The 18587-nt window shown below is 55.4% G+C and overlaps 1 protein-coding gene across 2 annotated transcripts; it reads left to right on the top strand.

The window, feature by feature from the left end:
• The first annotated feature begins 165 nt into the window (after positions 1-165).
• LOC144946163 (serine/threonine-protein kinase B-raf-like) lies at positions 166-18573 on the top strand. Of its 2 annotated transcripts, none has more exons than XR_013639786.1 (17): positions 166-239; positions 4483-4722; positions 5181-5284; positions 5494-5596; positions 6016-6164; positions 6600-6707; positions 7664-7802; positions 8085-8136; positions 8297-8406; positions 8919-9030; positions 9981-10065; positions 10625-10801; positions 11669-11715; positions 12060-12178; positions 13397-13521; positions 14065-14199; positions 15167-15296. XR_013639786.1 is itself a non-coding variant. In XM_078874944.1 (17 exons), exons 2-17 carry the CDS (start codon positions 4525-4527, stop codon positions 15308-15310), a joined length of 1914 nt encoding a protein of 637 aa, XP_078731070.1. In that variant the 5' UTR covers positions 166-239; positions 4483-4524; the 3' UTR covers positions 15311-18573. The 2 variants fall into 2 exon arrangements, 1 of the variants encoding a protein (XP_078731070.1); XM_078874944.1 differs by having other exon boundaries at positions 13390-13521; positions 15167-18573.
• Positions 18574-18587: the final 14 nt, after the last annotated feature.

The following is an 18587-nucleotide window of genomic DNA, read 5'->3' as shown; positions in this document are numbered from 1 at the left end:
TAAAGGCGGGGCCTAAATAGGAGCGCCGCGTTCATTGGCTCCTGACCGCTAATGGGCGGGGCATGGTTTTAGTGGGCGGGAGGCTGAGCTTGTGGGCGGGGCTTAAAGCGTGGGCGGGGCTTAAATCGCGGGCGGGGCTTAAATCGCGGGCGGGGCTTACATCGTGGGCGGGGCTTTAAGTTGAGGGGGCGAGGCCGTCCGCTGGGCGGTGCCTGACGTCACGCCATGGCGGGTCCCGGGTGAGTGATCGCCTCTCGAGTTTGATGGAAGTTGTTGTCGTCGTCGTTGTTGTTGTTAAAGTTCCCCCCCCTCCCTGTCCCCGTGAGCTCGCGTGCGCGGCGCGCGATCGGCCGCGTTCGATCTCCGAGCCTCGCGGTGGCCGCCGAGCCCGGGATTTCCTGCGGGGGTTTCGTGCGGGGCGGTGCGGTGTTGCGGGTAGGCCGCGAGGGGGGCCCCGAGTTTGCCTGGACTCCCTGCGGGGTCGAGGCGCACGGCTGGCAGGCAGAGGGGCAGATGCAGGGCACCCCCTCTCACGGGGAACCCGAGAGCCGAGTGCTGTTCACTCAACTCCGTGACTTCGATCTCCTTCCCGGAATTGTTGGCTGCTGCTGCTGTATATTTCCACGTGATAATCCACTCTGTTGAGCTGTCATTTGTGGCCAGGCCTGTGTGCTGTACTCGTAACGAATGGGCATGTTTTGTGTTACGTGACAGCCCTTATTAATTGGTTGTGTCGGGTGGTGGCGGGTTTAACTCCACATTTACGCGATCTAACCCAAACAACGTCTCTTATGAACATAGAAAGTAGTTTTTAACCACTCCTCCTCCCTGACCCGGCTCTTCCTCCTGAGCCCCACTCTCAAGTATAAACATTTACATAACGCCTTATTCCAAGATGCTTTCCAGCAATTAAAACATTGTACATACGATGATAGTGGTTGAGATAAAGAGTGGGGTTATTAAAAGTGGTGGTGTCGAACGTGCCAAATTATTACTATTTCAGCGCAACATTTATAATTGTTATTTGCGAAAAAACATTTCCAATTGTAATTTACAATTACAAATGTTGTGTAGTGGTGCTCTCTAATACACCGGTGTGCTGAAGTAGTCGTACATTGCACGTTCTGTTCACGTGACAAACTCCACACATTTACTTTTTCGGGTGGAGGTTGGTATACGACATTTATCATGAAAAAGATCGATTTCGTACATTTGGTATTTGCACCATTGTTATAATGCCATGCTGTTACGAAGGAGTGATGTTTCACAACCCCTAGTAGTTTCATCGTTGGGCACGATATGGCGATGTGAAATTGTAGCTTCGTATTTTCGATGTCCTGCTCGTTTTGAATTACGTAACGGGAAGTGTTAACATCCACTGCCAAGCAGACGGGGCACGTATTTGTGGGTTCATATACCGGCAGTAATTACCAGGGCGGCCAGCATGATGCACACCTTTGCAACAAGCGGCAAACTCGCTACCACTGGGCCGTGTCATCATCATCGCCCCTGCTGTTGGGCACTTAGTGAGAAATTGCTATTGAAGCCAGCGAGATGCCCCTTCACGCATTGCGAGCAGGTAAAAGTGGTCAGTGGACCCTATTAAAACTCGAATTGTGTAACGGTGGCAAAACCCAACTGCATCTCAAGAGGATGTACAGAAACAGTGGGCTCCTTTAGCTCATAGAGGCAGTCGTATGTGGTAGAAGCAGGGCAATGTTTGAGCCTGGGCTTGAATGGGGGCTGGGAGTCGACAGCACGGACGACTGAGGAAATAAGTTCTAGACTTTTGGTGCAGCAGAGTAGAATGAGCGACCTTCGACTGAGTGAAAGTTGGCTGGGTGCTCCGATCGAAAGCCTTGGATTTGGATAGTTCGTGGAGGGGAGTAGAGCGAAATGAGAAGGGAGAGGCATACAGGGCGAGGCCATGGAAGATCTTGAAGATTGGATCGGGAGCCGGTGGAGAGATTGTGGGATTGGGGAGATGTGGTCACGTTTACTGTGCAGCTGAAATGTCTGCAGTGACGATGTGGGGAAGTGAGGGGTGTGGGGAGGCTGTAGAGGAGAGAGTTGCTGTCACCTGGTCAATGTCTGGTATCGGTATTGAGCAGCATAATCATTTGAAAGCAGCCACAATTCTTTACAAGGATTTAAGGAGTTGGGCCCCCCTCTCTCGCTATACCGTAACCCTCAATGCTTCTTGTCACCCTAGTCCTGACACTAACCTTATCCCCACCTTTAACCTTAATCTTAACTCTCAGCTTAACCCTCTTGCTAGCCCTGCTCATAACATTAACCGAATCGCTGGCCCTTACCTGAATATTACCCATAGGCCTGTTCTACCCATGGCCCTAACTTAATCCTGGCCATGAAACTGACACTAACCCTGGCACCTGACTCGCACCTTCTCTGTGGAGCGTTTCGTCTTAACCAGGCAGCATCACACATGCTCTGCTGTCTCCTGTCGGGATGAGGGGGGGGGTCTCGTGAGAGAAGCTGTGCCACACTCGTTGCCTTATTAGCCGTGTGGAAGGGACGTCCCACCACTTACACCCCACCCCGAGAGGGGCGGTGGTCGGGTAAATTTGGATCCTACGCCGGGCGAGATTATAAATATCCTCGGGTACCGGTGTCTGTGTGTTGTGGTGTCCGACCATCCCAATGTCTGAGAACTTGCTGTCTGTGCCACTACACATGGCCTTTCCTGGCGTTTACCATCACTTCTCAATGTTTAGACATTTTTAAGCAGATCTCTGTTTTGTCTTTCCACATGTACATTACATATTGTTTAATAACTTCAGCATACTGTATTGGCTTTCCAGACATTGATTGTCAAGCAGAATTTGTTTAATTAAACAAGCAAACTCTGCACTGGTTTGAACTTTTTGGGTATCATCAGCAGAGTCAGGCGTGTTAAACAAAAGCTTTTGGCATCCCAAATGTTTTTGGGGAACCGGTCTACCGGTTAGCCAGCCGACCAAAACCAGAGTTCTTGGTTTAGACGACAGTCGACCCCGGTGGCACTTGGGTTCAAATTCCACGCCACAGACGGACGGGCTAAAGGACAGACGGATGGAGGAGCTGACGATTGTGGTGGCCGGGAGGGGTCTGTGCGTGGTGCCTGCCCACCCTCGGGGCCGGCTCCGGTTTCATCAGATAAAACGAGCCACTCCGGGTTTTCCCCACCGCAAGCGTGAGTCGCGCGGGCAAAGGTGCGGCCTCATAAAGGCGGCCGCTTGCCGCAGCTCGGTGTAGGGGGTGAGAGAGGTGGGCAGTGGTGGACAGCTATGGCTACCGGTGGGGAGTAGTGGTGAGCATTGGGGAGAGGTGTGGCGGTGGCGGGGCTGTGGTTGTAACGATTGCCATCGTTGTCGTCGTGATGATGGTGGCCGTGCAGGTGGTGTCGCGGGCGGATTAGCTCGATCGCCGGTGCTGTAAAATCTGTTGTCGGACACCTTGTGTCACGTGACTGACGGAGGAAGACGGAGGGTGGGAGGGAAGGATTGGGCGAGTGATAATTACAAATGAGTGAGTGTGGCTTAGTGGGACAGTGTAGAAGTGAGTGAAAACTTGTGAGAGTGAATTCGTGACTGAGTGAATGTGTGGTTGATTGGGTGAGTAAATGAGTAAGCAAATTAATTAATGAAAAAAACATTGAGTGAAATTGCCGAAGGTAGAAAACAAGTCGTGGATGGAGTGAGCGAGTCAGCGTGTGAGTGAATGTGTGATTGGGCAAGTTTGCGGTGGTTGAACGAGAGAGCAACCAGTGAGTCAGTGCTCAAGACATTGAGTGAGTAAATGAGTGGGTAATTCCGTTTAGTGAGTAATTGTGTGACTGAGTAAATTATTGAGTGGGTAAGTATCTTGAGTGTATGGGTGAGTGTGTGTGTGTAATTAAGTGGGTGAGTGTATACGTATAGGTAGTGTAGTGGTTAGCGCGCTGAGGTACGAACTCGGCGATTCCCACTCACGGCCAAAATCAGTCGCGATTATCTGAACGGATCCTGGGCCTCCCCTAGGTCGACTCAGCCTCAAATGAGTACATGGTGCAGTGTGTAAAAACATTGCCACTGGGAAGACAAAGGCGGCTGGGCGTGGTGCTGGCCACCCACCCCCTCGTGTGCCATGCTGGCCTTCATAGATACTCGCTAACAGCACTTTCCCCAACAGTCTGCTAAGGCTATGCGGGGGATCTTTCTCTTTGTTTGTGTGTATAATTGAGTGGTAGGTCAGTTTTCAGCGCACTGCGCAATGAACTCTGCGAATCAAGTTCGGTTCCTGCTCATGGCCAACATCGATGACAAATATCTGAACTGGTCGACTTGGCCTTAAATAAGTACCTGAGGAGGGAAAGACGGCTGTGTGTGATACTGGCCACCCACCCACTTGTATGTCCTGTCGGCTTTCATAGGTACTCGCTAACAGCACTTGCCCTAAACATCTGTTCAAGGCTATATGAGGATCTTTGCCTTTGTTCTGCAGGGCTGTGCTGACCGACTGAGGCCCATCCTGCACCCCCTCCTCATGGAGGCAGCTCGTAACGGGGGCTGCGTAACGCAGTCCCCCCCGCCCCCCCGAACCCCGCATGCCCCCTCGCCCTCCTCCCCCTCCCGCTCCCAGCATGCACCAGGAGGACCCAGCAGCCCTTCCCAGAATGCACAGCAGCAGGGCGACACGCCTGGCCTGCTGCGCGTGTCTCTGCCCAACAAACAGCGCACCGTGGTGAGTGACCCACGCCGGTGACATAGTGGGGTGGTGATGTGATAACATGGTGAGATGGTAAATTGTTGAGGTGCTGAGCTGGTGAGGGAGTGGCCTGATGAGGTGGTAACGTGGTGAAGTGGTGTCTTGGTGAGATGATAACATGTTGAGGAGGTAACGTGGTGGCGGAGTTGTGGTGGTAGCATAAAGGTTAGCGGACTGTCCTACGAACCCAGCAACCTGAGTCTGATTCCTGCATATCTGAGCCGGTCCTGGGCCTCCCCTGGGTAGACTTAGCCTCAAATGAGTATCTAGTGTGGTGTGTAAACATCACCCCTGGGAAGACAAATGCGGCCGGGCGTGGTGATGGTCACACCACGCCCTCATGTGCAGTGCCAGCCTCTATAGTTGCTCGCTGATGGCACTTGCTCCAGCAGTCTGTTGAAGCTACACGGGGGGACTTTTGTGCGTGCGTGCAGGTGCACGTGCGGGGTGGCTCCTCGGTGAGGGAGAGCCTGAACAAGGCCCTTGCTATCCGCGGCCTCATCCCCGACTACTGCAATGTCTTCACAGTGCGCGACGGGTATGCCGCCGCCCGGTTCCGGTGCATACACGCCGTCTCACCGCGACTGGCACAGCACGCCACTGGAACTTACATCGCGCGCCGGGTGTGATGTGACGTGGCGTGTGATGCGGGATAATGACGCGGCGTGTGATGCAGTGTGTGACGTGGTGTGTTACGTGGGGTGTGACGAGGGTTGTGTGATGTGCGACGCGGGGTGTGACGGGCAGCATGAGGTCGGCTCTCAGCTGGGACGTGGACATGGCGAGCGTTGGCACCGAGGAGCTCCAGGTGGAGCTGAAGGACAACGTCACGGTCACCACCCACAACTTCGTACGCAGCTCACCAATCGCCACCATGCTCACCTCGCATCACTTGCCGCCATTCAACACGAACCCCAAAGCATCACACCAAGCGCAACTTGGTATGCAGCGCAACTTGGTATGCAGCGCAACTTGGTATGCAGCGCAACTTGGTATGCAGCGCAACTTGGTATGCAGCGCAACTTGGTATGCAGCGCAACTTGGTATGCAGCGCAACTTGGTATGCAGCGCAACTTGGTATGCAGCGCAACTTGGTATGCAGCGCAACTTGGTAGCAGCGCAACTTGGTATTCAGCTCACCTCATTTCACCGTCCGCCACCCCCATCTCCCATGCCCCGCCTCTATGTACGCCCCGCCCCCCCATCTCCTACTCCCCGCCCCCCCATCTCCTACGCCCCGCATCCCACCTCCCGCTTCCCGCCCCCCAGGTGCGCAAGACGTTCTTCCGGCTGGCGTTCTGTGACTTCTGCCTGAAGCTCATGTTCCAGGGCTTCCGCTGCCAGACATGCGGCTACAAGTTCCACCAGCGCTGCAGCACCGAGGTGCCCGTCATGTGCATCAACGTGAACCGCCTGCGGTAAGGGCAGCGCACGCACTCGCACTGCGAACAAGCCACCCCCACACACTCACCGATAATTAGCCACACGCCACTAACGAGCCACACACCACTAACGAGCCGTGCTCATGTGACCCGCCACTAACGAGCCAAAAGTACACGTGCTACGAACCCGACAACCCAAGTTTGATTCCCGCTGTCGGCCAACATCGGTGACGAATATCTGAAGCAGTCCTCCATTTTCCCTCATGCCTGGGCCTCCGTTAGGCTAATTCGTCCTTAAATGAGTGCCTTGATGCGTTGTGGACACATCTCCACTGGGGAGACAAAGGTGGATGGGCGTGATGGTAGCCAAACCAACCCCTTCTCATGCGCCCTGTTCGCTTTCATAGGTGCTGACGGCACTTGCCCCATCAGTCTGTTAAAGGCTACACGGGGATCTTTATCGTTGTACAGGCTCACCGAGTGTTACACCCCGAGTCTCGTCCGCCAGGAGGGCCACACCTTCCATTTCGCCACCTTCTCTGGTCCCCCCCACTCTGCTGTGCTGCCCACCACCTCCAGGTATCCACAGGCAGAATCCACACAATGCCCCCCCCCCCGCCCTTCACTCGCCTGCGTGTGTGTGCCTTTGTGTGTGCGTGTGGTTGTACCTGTGTGTGTGCGTGTGGTTGTACCTGTGTGTGTGTGTGTGCGTGTGGTTGTACCTGTGTGTGTGTGTGCGTGTGGTTGTACCTGTGTGTGTGTGTGTGTGTGCGTGTGGTTGTACCTGTGTGTGTGTGTGCGTGTGGTTGTACCTGTGTGTGTGTGTGTGCGCGTGTGGTTGTACCTGTGTGTGTGTGCGTGTGCGTGTGGTTGTACCTGTGTGTGTGTGTGTGCGTGTGGTTGTACCTGTGTGTGTGTGTGTGTGCGTGTGGTTGTACCTGTGTGTGTGTGTGTGTGCGTGTGGTTGTACCTGTGTGTGTGTGTGTGCGTGTGGTTGTACCTGTGTGTGTGTGTGTGTGCGTGTGGTTGTACCTGTGTGTGTGTGTGTGTGTGCGTGTGGTTGTACCTGTGTGTGTGTGTGTGTGTGCGTGTGGTTGTACCTGTGTGTGTGTGTGTGTGTGCGTGTGGTTGTACCTGTGTGTGTGTGTGTGTGTGCGTGTGGTTGTACCTGTGTGTGTGTGTGTGTGTGCGTGTGGTTGTACCTGTGTGTGTGTGTGTGTGTGCGTGTGGTTGTACCTGTGTGTGTGTGTGTGTGCGTGCGGTTGTACCTGTGTGTGTGTGTGTGTGCGTGTGGTTGTACCTGTGTGTGTGTGTGTGTGCGTGTGGTTGTACCTGTGTGTGTGCGTGTGGTTGTACCTGTGTGTGTGTGTGTGTGAGGAGACCTCCTGCCAGCGAGCCTTCAATACTTCACCTTTGCCTCATAGTGCACCTAGCCTGAAACAAGCGCTGTGGTGACATCACCTCCTCTCCTTCCCAACAACCTGTGTAGACTAGATGGGAGATCTTTGTCTGTGTGTGCACGTGTGCTTCGCCAGGCGTTTATCCACGCAAACCTTCCAGTTCCCATCCATCGGAGGAGATCACGGAGGTCAGCTGACCCAGCGAGATCGAGCGAGTTCCACCCCCAACATCAACTCGAGCGTCATAGGCAACGTCGATGTGGGCTTCATAGAGGTGCTGGCCCACCCACCCACATCATCACCGACTCCTCCTCTGGCCCACCCGTTTATCCATTCACCCGCTATTCTGCTCTCCGACCTACCCAAACAGTCACCCCCTCCTTCTCTTACCCACCCTCCCTCCCACTCACCCACAACTCACATCTCCTGTGGCCCACCCGCTCACCCACCCGCTCGTTGATCGATCCACCGACCCACACGCTCACCCACCTCCATATTCTCCCACACGCTCACCCATCCACTCACACACCGTCTGCGTGTTCCCTGTTCTCCCTAGTCCTTCGTGCAAACCCAGCAGCAGCAGCAGCAACAACCCTCTGCTGACGTGGGTGAGTCCAACACTCACAACAACCACCCTCCCCAACGTTTCAGCAGTGTGATGCGACCCGTCTGCCGACCCCCTCCCATCACCATTTTGCATGCCTCACCTTACACTCCCCCCCCACCCTCTCCACACATCTCTCATCTCACGTGTTGGCGCGGCTCCAGTGTCGAGTGTGGAAGTGGTGGAGGACACTACCGAAACCAGGGCCGGGACATCCAGTCGACTGCACCGCTCACCCGCCATCCGCCGGCCCTCAGACGAAAAGAACCGCCTGGTACACACGTGTGGCGGCACGTACACGCGTGGCACCACACACACGCGGTGCGGTGCGTGTGACGGCACGCACAGCTGCGTACACGTGCACGAGTGGTGGCACGCAGGTATTCCTTATGCCTTCTCATGTGTTCCTTGTGCCCCCTACCCGTGTGCCCCGGTGTGTGTCATTGTCTCCCCGCGTGTCTCCCCGCGTGTCTCCCCGCGTGTCTCCCCGCGTGTCTCCCCGCGTGTCTCCCCGCGTGTCTCCCCGCGTGTCTCCCCGCGTGTCTCCCCGCGTGTCTCCCCGCGTGTCTCCCCGCGTGTCTCCCCGCGTGTCTCCCCGCGTGTCTCCCCGCGTGTCTCCCCGCGTGTCTCCCCGCGTGTCTCCCCGCGTGTCTCCCCGCGTGTCTCCCCCCGTGTCTCCCCCCGTGTCTCCCCCCGTGTCTCCCCCCGTGTCTCCCCCCGTGTCTCCCCCCGTGTCTCCCCCCGTGTCTCCCCCCGTGTCTCCCCCCACGTCCACGCGCTCTCTAGTTCCGTGGCCGGGACTCGTGCTACTACTGGGAAATTCGGGAGGAGGAGATCTCCCTCCTGAACATGGTCGGTTCGGGCTCCTTCGGGACCGTATACAAGGGCAAGTGGCACGGTGAGGTGGGGGAAAGGGTGGTGGGGGAATTTGAGAGGGAGTGGAGGGGAGAGAGGGATGGAGGTTAAAGGGTGGGAAGTGAGAGAGGAGAGGGAGGGAGGCAAGTCGAGTGGATGGAATTATTGTTCAGTTAGATTACACATGGCAGCAACCATCGCCTCCTACTCGCAGACTCCTGCCCACTTACAGGCCAAGTGTTGAATGGCCTTGTGCCACATAGGAACAGTTGCTATGAGAGGTGCCCTTGCAAATGTGTCGAGATGAGATGCGATGCAAGTCGTTCATCGCGTGTAAAGTCCTCCGAGACGCCCTCCTGACGTGAAGGAGGAGGCTACAGAGGTGGAGAGAGGTGGAATGAGCGGAGAGAGCGAGAGAGAGTTGTCGGAGAGCCGAAGGCTGTGTTCTGTGGAGCGGTGATGTTGGGTGAATGTTCCCTCTGGTGGCGGTGCTGGTTGTTGTATCGGGTGACTTGCGGCACATCGTGCCTTGAGTGGCGGTGGGGTTTGGTGGCTGGTGTGTGCCGGCGGTGTGCAGCAGCAGCTGCTCACAAATCCACGACTAGCATCAGGAGCCTGAATCATAGTAATAAGTGGCATCGCGGCGCGAGCCAATCGATGGGTTACCTGCCTAGCAATAGCCACACTGTGCATGTTGTGATACTGCCATGTTGGCCCTCTGTCATGGACGTGTCCTGTCAGTGTCACCGGAGCGCAGTGGTGGTGCTGCGTTTGTGCCGTGCAGGAGACGTGTATGCAAAGGTCCTGAAAGTGATTGTGTGTGTGTGTGACACTGTGTGTGGTGTGTGTGTGTGTACACTGTGTGTGGTGTGTGTATGTGTACACTGTGTGTATGTGTGTGTGTGTGACACGGCATCATGGCTGTGTGTTATAGTCCCCCTGCCATATTGGTTGCACGTTGTGACACGATTGTGCCGCGGTTGTGCTGCGCAGGAGACGTGGCTGTGAAGATCCTGAAAGTGACCGACCCCACTCCGCAGCAGCTGCAGGCCTTCAAGAACGAGGTGGCTGTGCTCAGGTAGGAGACGGAGCGAGAGAGAGAGGGGGAGAGACATCAGGACCTGAGAATGTGGCCTCATGGTGCACCTCGTCTGGTGATGATGTCAGTGCCAATTAGTGGTGAATGGCGGCTGTTGTTGTTGAGTGTTTGAGGGAGTGTGTTGGTGTGGCCTACAGTGTGGAGAGGGTGAGCGAGTGGGTGAGTCGTTGTTGTGATCTGCAGTGTGGTGGTTAAACACAGTGTGATGGATGAGACGAAACAATCGGTGCCTGGTCCCGACCGAATACTCAACACGGGTGGAGTGAATCAGTGAGTGACCTTCACGGGCATGGTAACCACGGTAATAGTAGCGACAGCAGCGTGACAAGGAGGCGACTGACTGCCGGTGAGCGAGCAGGTGGCTGAATTGAATCTGTGAGCGTGCCGGAACATCAGTTAATGTGGTAGCTCTTCTCAAAACCACGTCGAGGCCTGCTGCTCCACTCGCGCACCTCGTGCGCCTCCGCCCTTCCCCGCCGCCCCTCTCCCCTGCCTCTCCCTCGCCGCCCCTTTCCCCCGCCGCCCCCGCACCCCGCAGGAAGACGCGGCACGTGAACGTGGTGCTGTTCATGGGATATCTGACGAAGCCCCGCCTCGCCATCGTCACGCAGTGGTGCGAGGGCTCCAGCCTCTACCGCCATCTGCACGTCAACGAGAGCAAGTTCGAGGTGTTCCAGCTCATCGACATCGCCCGCCAGACGGCGCAAGGCATGGAGTGAGTGCGACGCCGTCACCGCCACCGTCCGTTTGGCGGCGGGGGTTGGCAACATCACCCCTTACTGTGAACGCTTGGCAAGACCCTCCTGATAAACTATAAACTAAACTATTTTTTTATTTTACCAGGTAAGACCCAGAGAGTCTTGAGGCTCAGCGTGGCTTTCCTGGGTAAACGAGATGAATCATTTGCACCGCCATCACCACCGTTGGTACAATTCTTGAGAATAGGTTTTCCCCATTTTTATGGCAACAAAACAGGTGTTAAGATGTTAAAACACCAAACTGAAACCTTTTTACAAGGAATCATGTCTGCATTAACCACAATACTTGTGGTCAGAATGCAAACAAAAAACATACTCTGATAGTATTTGCATTGTCTTTGAAACTGATTTGTCCACACCAGAGACAGCTTTCTTTCGAGCCTAGTCTCAAACGGTGTGAGAACAGACAATGGTAGTAGGTTTTTACCCTTTTAAACTGGTACAAAACTGACACCTTTATTCAAGGCATCATGTTTGCAATAACCACAACACAAGTAGTCAAAAAACCAAACAAAAAGAAGCAACTCTGATAATGATAATAATATGCACTGTCCTTGAAGTTGATTGGTCCACACCTGAGACGGCTTTCTTTAGAGCCTAGTCCCCATTGGTGTTGGACCGGATGACAAAGACAATGCATATACTATCAGAGTGTTTTTTGTTTGCATTCTGACCACAAGTATTGTGGTTAATGCGCACATGATTACTGGTGTTTTAACATCTTAACACCTGTTTTGTTGCCAGAATAAAGGGGAAAACCTATTCTCTAAATTTGGTACTAGCAAAGGAGGTCCCATGGTATAATTCTTGTTTTATTTTCTCAGTTACCTCCACGCGAAAAACATCATCCACCGTGACCTCAAATCCAACAGTATCCTCACTGCCAGCTGGCGCTGCTGGGGCGGGCTTTGCAAGGTATGTTGCGTACGTTTGGGTATGTGCACGCACGTGTCTGTCCGTGTACCATTGGGTATGTGCACGCACGTGTCTGTCCGTCTCTTTACGATTGGCACTACGCGACAAACCCGGCGACCAACATCGGTGACGATTATCTCAACCAGTCATGGGCCTCCCCTAGGTCGACTCGGCCTTAAAAGGTGTACTTTGTGCAGTCTGTAAACAATAGGATTGGGGATAACATGGCGGCCCCCCTCTAATGAACCGCCCCTTGAACGAGACCCGTCTGAGGCCGTCCCCCTTAACGAGCCGGCGCAGACATCTTCCTGCACGAGGGCCTCACGGTGAAGATCGGCGACTTTGGGCTCGCCACCGTCAAGTCGCGCTGGAGCGGAGCTCAGCAAGTCGAGAACCTGTCCGGCTCCATCCTGTGGATGGTGAGCGCGTGGTGTGTGTGGGGGGGTGTGGTCTGTGTGTACCAGGCTGTGGTGGTGTGATGAGTGTGGTGCGTGGCACAGGTGTCGCATCTCCCAGTCATCTGTCATTTCTACAGTGGTACCTCAGGATACGTCGTTAATTCGTTCCAGAAAGGGTAGGACTTCTACCGAAAATGACGAATACCAAACGAATGTTTCCCATAAGAAATAAAGGAAAAGGAAATAATCCGTTCCAAAGGAAAATAAATGATATTTTATATGGCATATTATGCATTAATGGGGTTGTATAAAATTATTTAGACACTACTTATTACTAAAATGCCATACATAAATTAAAATAAATGCATAAATAAATTAAAATAAATGCATAAATAAATTAAAATAAATGCATAAATAAATTAAAATAAATGCATAAATAAATTAAAATAAATGGAAATGAGAATAATATTAATAACAATTTGTCTTCTTGCTCCAATGTCCGTGATCTTTGTTTTGATATAAATTTCACCCCCTTTGCAACGTTAGCTGATTTGATGGCTTATTTTTTTTTCACAATCGTCGAAATTGTTGTTCTCGGCATACGGTATGCCACCGCAACATCAGTGACGCGCATGCCGCTTTCATACTTTTCTATGATCTCTTTTTTCTACGTCAATAGTGATCCTAACCATTTTCTTTGTAGCTTGGCTTTTGTCACTAACCTTCTTAGGGCCCATCTTGAATGAATTAGCAAAAAATTCACGTTAAAATGACAGAAAAACACGTGAAAATTCACAGTTATTATAGCAATGGTTGTGCACCGAACGAGATCTTCAGGCAGACTGAGGAGCGGCGCTTTGTTTCAGTCGTGAACGGGGTCTACGCGGGTACGCGGTGACTCATCCCGACCCATACAAGTTCTAGCAAGCGCATCGTATCCCAAGATGTTTTTTTCTCGTCAAAACACGACATGTACCAAATTCGACATATTCCAAAGCGGTCGTATACCGAGGTATGACTGTACTGGGATCTTTCCTGTAGGCCCCACCCCCTGTCCTGTGGCCCCACCCCCTGTCCTGTAGACACACCCCCGTCATGTAGCCCCACCCCCTGTCCTGTAGACACACCCCCTGTCCTGTAGCCCCACCCCCATCATGTAGCCCCACCCCCCCTTGGCAGTGTGTGTGATGTCTAACGCGTGCCGTGTGTATGTTGTGCGCCCATGTGTGGAGGCCCCAGAGGTGGTCCGCATGCAGGACACGAACCCGTACACGTTCAAGTCGGACGTCTACGCATTCGGCATCGTGCTCTACGAGCTCATGGCCAAGGAGCTGCCCTACGCGCACATCGGCTCCCGAGACCAGGTCATATGCAAGCACGCGCACACACGCGTGCACACGCGCACACGCGCACACATGCACATCGGCTCCTGAGACCAGGTCACACGCACACACGCACATACCCACACATCTGTTCCAGAGACCAGGTTCACCACACACCTGCACACCCACACATGAACACAAAGACAAAGATCCCCTGTATAGCCTTAGCAGACTGTAGGGGCAAGTGCTGTTAGCGAGGCCGGCGCGGCACACGAGGGGGTTGGTGGCCAGCACCACGCCAGACCGCCTTTGTCTCCCCAGTTGCGATGTTTACACATTGCAGCAGGTACTAATCTGAGTCGACCTGGGGGAGCCCCAGGACCGATTCAGATAATCGTCCCTGGTGTTGGCCGTGAGAGGGAATCGAACTCGTCGGGGTCATAGTGCAGCGCGCTAACCGCCACACTACCGCTCCTCACGCGTGCACACACGTGCACATGGACACATCTGCCACACGCGCGCAGACACACGCGAACAAGCATCACCCCGCCCGCTGCCCTGTCCCCCCCCCCACCCCCACCGCAGATCCTGTTCATGGTGGGGCGGGGTTACCTGTCTCCGGACCTGAGCAAGGTTTGTGGGAACTGCCCGAAGGCCATGAGGAGGCTCATGGCCGACTGCCTCAAGAAGCTGCGCGACGAGCGGCCCCTCTTCACACAGGTGAGTGCACGCGCACACACACTCACACTCACACACACGCACGCACACACACACTCACACACACTCACGCACACACACTCACACACACTCACGCACACACACGCTCACACACGCACGCACGCTCGCACTCACGCTCACACACGCACACTCACACACACTCACACACACTCACACACTCACACACTCACACACACACACACTCGCACACACACGCACACTCACGCACACTCACGCACACTCACACACACACGCACACACACACACACGCACTCACACTCACACACGCACGCACACACACACTCACGCACGCACGCTCACACTCACGCACGCTCACACACGCACGCGCACGCACGCTCACACTCACGCACGTTCACACACGCACACTCACACACACGCGCACTCACGCACGCTCACACACGCACGCTCACGCACGCTGACGCACGCACGCTCACACGCGCGCGCGCGCACGCACACACAGGTACAACAACCACGCACGCGCGCGCATGCACGCGCGCACAAAGACACAGAACCCCTCCTGTAGCCTTGACAAACTGTTTGGGGCAAGCGGTGTTAGCTAGCACCTTTGAAGGTCAGCACGGCGCACGAAGGGGAGGGTGGCCACCACCACGCCCGACTGCCTTTGCCTCCCCCTTGCTGATGTTTACACGCCGCACCAAGTACTCCTTTGACGCAGAGTCGAGGCCCAGGACCGGTTCAGATAATCGTCACCGTTGCTGGTATCGAACTCGCCGGGTTCGTAGCGCAGCCTGTTTACCACCGCTCCCCACGCACGCACACGCTCGCCCAAGTGCGCGCACACACACACACACACGTACACAGGCGCGCCCGCTCACTCGCGGGTTCCGTCGAGTGCCACGTGCGCCGCTCTTTGCCCTTGCCCCAAATTGGCCGACGCCATTGTGGTCGCCGCCGCTTCCGTGGCGATTCCCTTTTCCCGGCGCCGCAGGTCCTGGCGTCGATCGAGCTGCTGGCGCACGCACTGCCCAAGATCCACCGCAGCGCCTCGGAGCCGTCGCTGCACCGCTCCGGCCTCGACCTCGACGACCTGCGCTCCATGTTCATGCAGCCCACGCGCTTCGGCGCCAAGTGATTGCGCCCCCTCCCGCCCCCCCCCCCCACTGCGACCGGCGAGGGGCGGGCGCTCCACTCTCCGGCTCCATCGCACTGGAAAGGAAATGGGATGGTCCTACCACCCCCCCCCCCCCCCAACTGCACACATCGGCAAGTTATGGGCATCCCTTGGCGCACACCGGGGGGGGGAGTGGGGTGGGGGATGGTGTCCGCTGTGAACCACGCTCGCCAGACAGGGGTGGTGCCTCCCCTCCTCTCTCACGAGCCGGAAGATGGCGGCGTTCTGATGGTGCCCGCCTCTACCGCACGCCGGCGAGTGATGCTGCTGCGCCAGCGCCACCACAACGTGAGGGAGCGGTGGCTTGGACGGCACTCGCCCTACGAGAGGAGATGGACGCCATCGTGTGCTGCAAACAGCACGGGGTTGTGCACGTGTGCGAGCGTCTGAGTGTGTGCGTGTGTGTGAGAGTTGGTACAATAAGTAGATGCGGTACGACAGAACGTGGAGCTGATTGGACTTGCCGGTGACGTGCCAGCGGTGTCGAGATCTGCCTCTGTGTAGGAGGAGGCTCGTGAAGGACGCTACTGGGCAGTTGGAGGTGGTTGCCCCCTCGACAAGTTGACACAATCGGGAGCACAGGTGGTGCATCTTCCAGTCATCTCGGTCAACCTATAATACCTGGGTCTGTCTCGTGACCTCCTGCCAGCAGCAAGCCTTCTCCACGTCACGTGATGGCTTCAAAAGTGCACTTAGCCTGGCACAAGAGCATGAGGGTGGTGAGCCTGTGGGTATGCTTGTGAAGGCGTGCGAGTCTGAGTGAGCATGTGGGTGAGCGTGTAAAGCGTGTGGTCGTGTGAGTGAGTGCACACCCGTGTATGCACACGATCGCGATGGTGATCGCACGGGTCGCCGCGAGGAGTTGCTGCTTCCATGAACCTATCGCAAACCAATCGGTGAGCTCGCAGGTTCTTCGACAAGAACACGTTTCAGGTCGTGTCCTGATGAAGGCCAGTCAGCCAACCCATCGGTGTCGACCGTTCCTCGTGGGGACTAACAGAAAAAAACCCCATCCATTATGGCGTTGAATCGATCTGTTATTTCATTAATGCGTGCGTGTGTGTCTGCGTGTGAGCAAATAGGTGCTCGCCAACAGCAATTGCCCCTTTGGGTGTATAAGGCTGTGTGTGCATGTGTGTGCTGTCATCTTGGTGGTGGTTTTGCCTTTTGGGTAACGTTTCTCCAGCCTGGTCAGTTTACTTATGCTGCCCTGGGGTCTTACAACACTGAAGCCTTAACCCACCCACCCGTAGCCCCCCCGCCCGCCCGCCCACCTTCCCTGTCTGCCTCCACGAGCGGGCTGGTGGGCGCGGTGGTGGCCACGATGTGCCTTGTTCTCGGGTGACGCTGCCGTTGTGCCTCTGTGAAACCGGCGGCGAGGCCTTGACCGTGGTGCCGGCACGGTTGCGTTAAGAACGCGAATCTACGGGGGGGAAACAATCACTAAACACGAAGGGAAAACCCCTGGCTCCATATGCCTCCTGCTGCTGTTCCTGGCGATGCCGTCTGTACGGCGACGGGGCGGACTCCTGGGGTCCAATCCCCGCCAGCGACCGCGTCGCTCGTGACGGTGAACTACGGCGAGCGGCTGCAGTCGTCGTAGTTGTGGCGTTTGTGGCGTTTGTGGCGAGTCGTTTGGGTAGACGGGAGCCGCGTGGTTGTCACGGTTATCGCTCCGGAGCTTGCAATCCAGAGGTCGCCGCTTCCAATTCGGTTTTGTGGCACGGCGAACAAATCTGAGTGAACAGTGTTACTACGATTCCGGATCTAACAACTGTAATGAGAACAACTCATTGTAGCGCTGACAACTGGACACAGCCGACAGTGGCTCCTGCTGCTCCAATCTAGTCCATGCTGCTGCCCCATGCTGCTGCCACATGCTGCTGCTCCATGCTGCTGCTCCATGCTGCTGCTCCATGCTGCTGCCCCATGCTGCTGCTCCATGCTGCTGCCCCATGCTGCTGCCACATGCTGCTGCCACATGCTGCTGCTCCATGCTGCTGCTCCATGCTGCTGCTCCATGCTGCTGCTCCATGCTGCTGCTCCATGCTGCTGCTCCATGCTGCTGCTCCATGCTGCTGCTCCATGCTGCTGCCCCATGCTGCTGCTCCATGCTGCTGCTCCATGCTGCTGCTCCATGCTGCTGCTCCATGCTGCTGCTCCATGCTGCTGCTCCATGCTGCTGCTCCACGCTGCTGCTCCACGCTGCTGCTCCACGCTGCTGCTCCACGCTGCTGCTCCACGCTGCTGCTCCACGCTGCTGCTCCACGCTGCTGCCCCATGCTGCTGCCACATGCTGCTGCTCCATGCTGCTCTCTGCTGCCAGTTCCTCCATGCTAGTCCATGCTATTCCATGCTGCTGCCCCATGCTGCTCCACGCTTGTCCATGCTGCTCCATGTGGCTGCTGCTGTTCCCTGCTGCTCTTGCTCGCCCATGCGGAGTTGGGAGCCGCTCGCATGCCCTGCTGGGTCACGTCTTCCTTTTTCTTGCCACATGGCAGTGCGGGCGCCCACGTGACGCCCCGCTGCGCGTCCTCACTGTGAATGGGCACCGGTGGCGACCGGGCGGCACAGCCCTGCCTCGAGGCCTTGTGGAATAAATTAAACATATCACTGTACCCAGCGCGGTGTCCCTTGCAAGGCGCCCTCTCTGTGTCCTGGTGCTCGTTGGAGCCTGTGGTCTGCAAGGCCCTGTGGTGTACTGGGCTGTATCCTGGCCTACAGGACCATGTCCACTGCCCTGTGGTCTGTTGCATGCTTGCGATAGGTCCTGTGGGCCACGTGATTGTTGTGGCTGCTCTACCGGGTGGTTTTGCATGGCAGTGGCGTTTTGCATTTGAGATTCTGTGGCTGTGATGTGGAGTTTTTATTTTTTAACACATCGGATGCCATGCTCATTTTCATTCGGAAAAAAAAGCGATGGATAATTAAGTGCGTTTTTATTTCATACTTTTCCACGAAAAGATGTTCGAAAGCAAACGAGGTTCACGAACTGGAAGGTGGTCTGTGTAAACTTTGTACATAGCGGCATGGTGTCTGCATGCGAGTTGTGGTGGTGGTGGTTATCCTTTTATTGGCGTCGCTGCTGCTGTGTTTCTGAAGCGTCTGCGTTTTACCATGAAGCGGCCGCCGTGTTCGCGGTGAAATCTTCGTTTATAGTATTCGTGGTGTGATCCTAACAGTTCCATGTATAGGGTTGGTTTAATAAAAGGGGCTTCTGTGGAGTGTCTTGCCATGG

This window comes from Lampetra fluviatilis, chromosome 40, assembly GCF_964198595.1.
Source record: "Lampetra fluviatilis chromosome 40, kcLamFluv1.1, whole genome shotgun sequence".
NCBI classification, from domain to species: Eukaryota; Metazoa; Chordata; class Hyperoartia; order Petromyzontiformes; family Petromyzontidae; genus Lampetra; species Lampetra fluviatilis.
The sequence above is the reverse complement of the archived record's forward strand: the minus strand, read 5'-3'. Positions and strand labels throughout refer to the sequence as shown.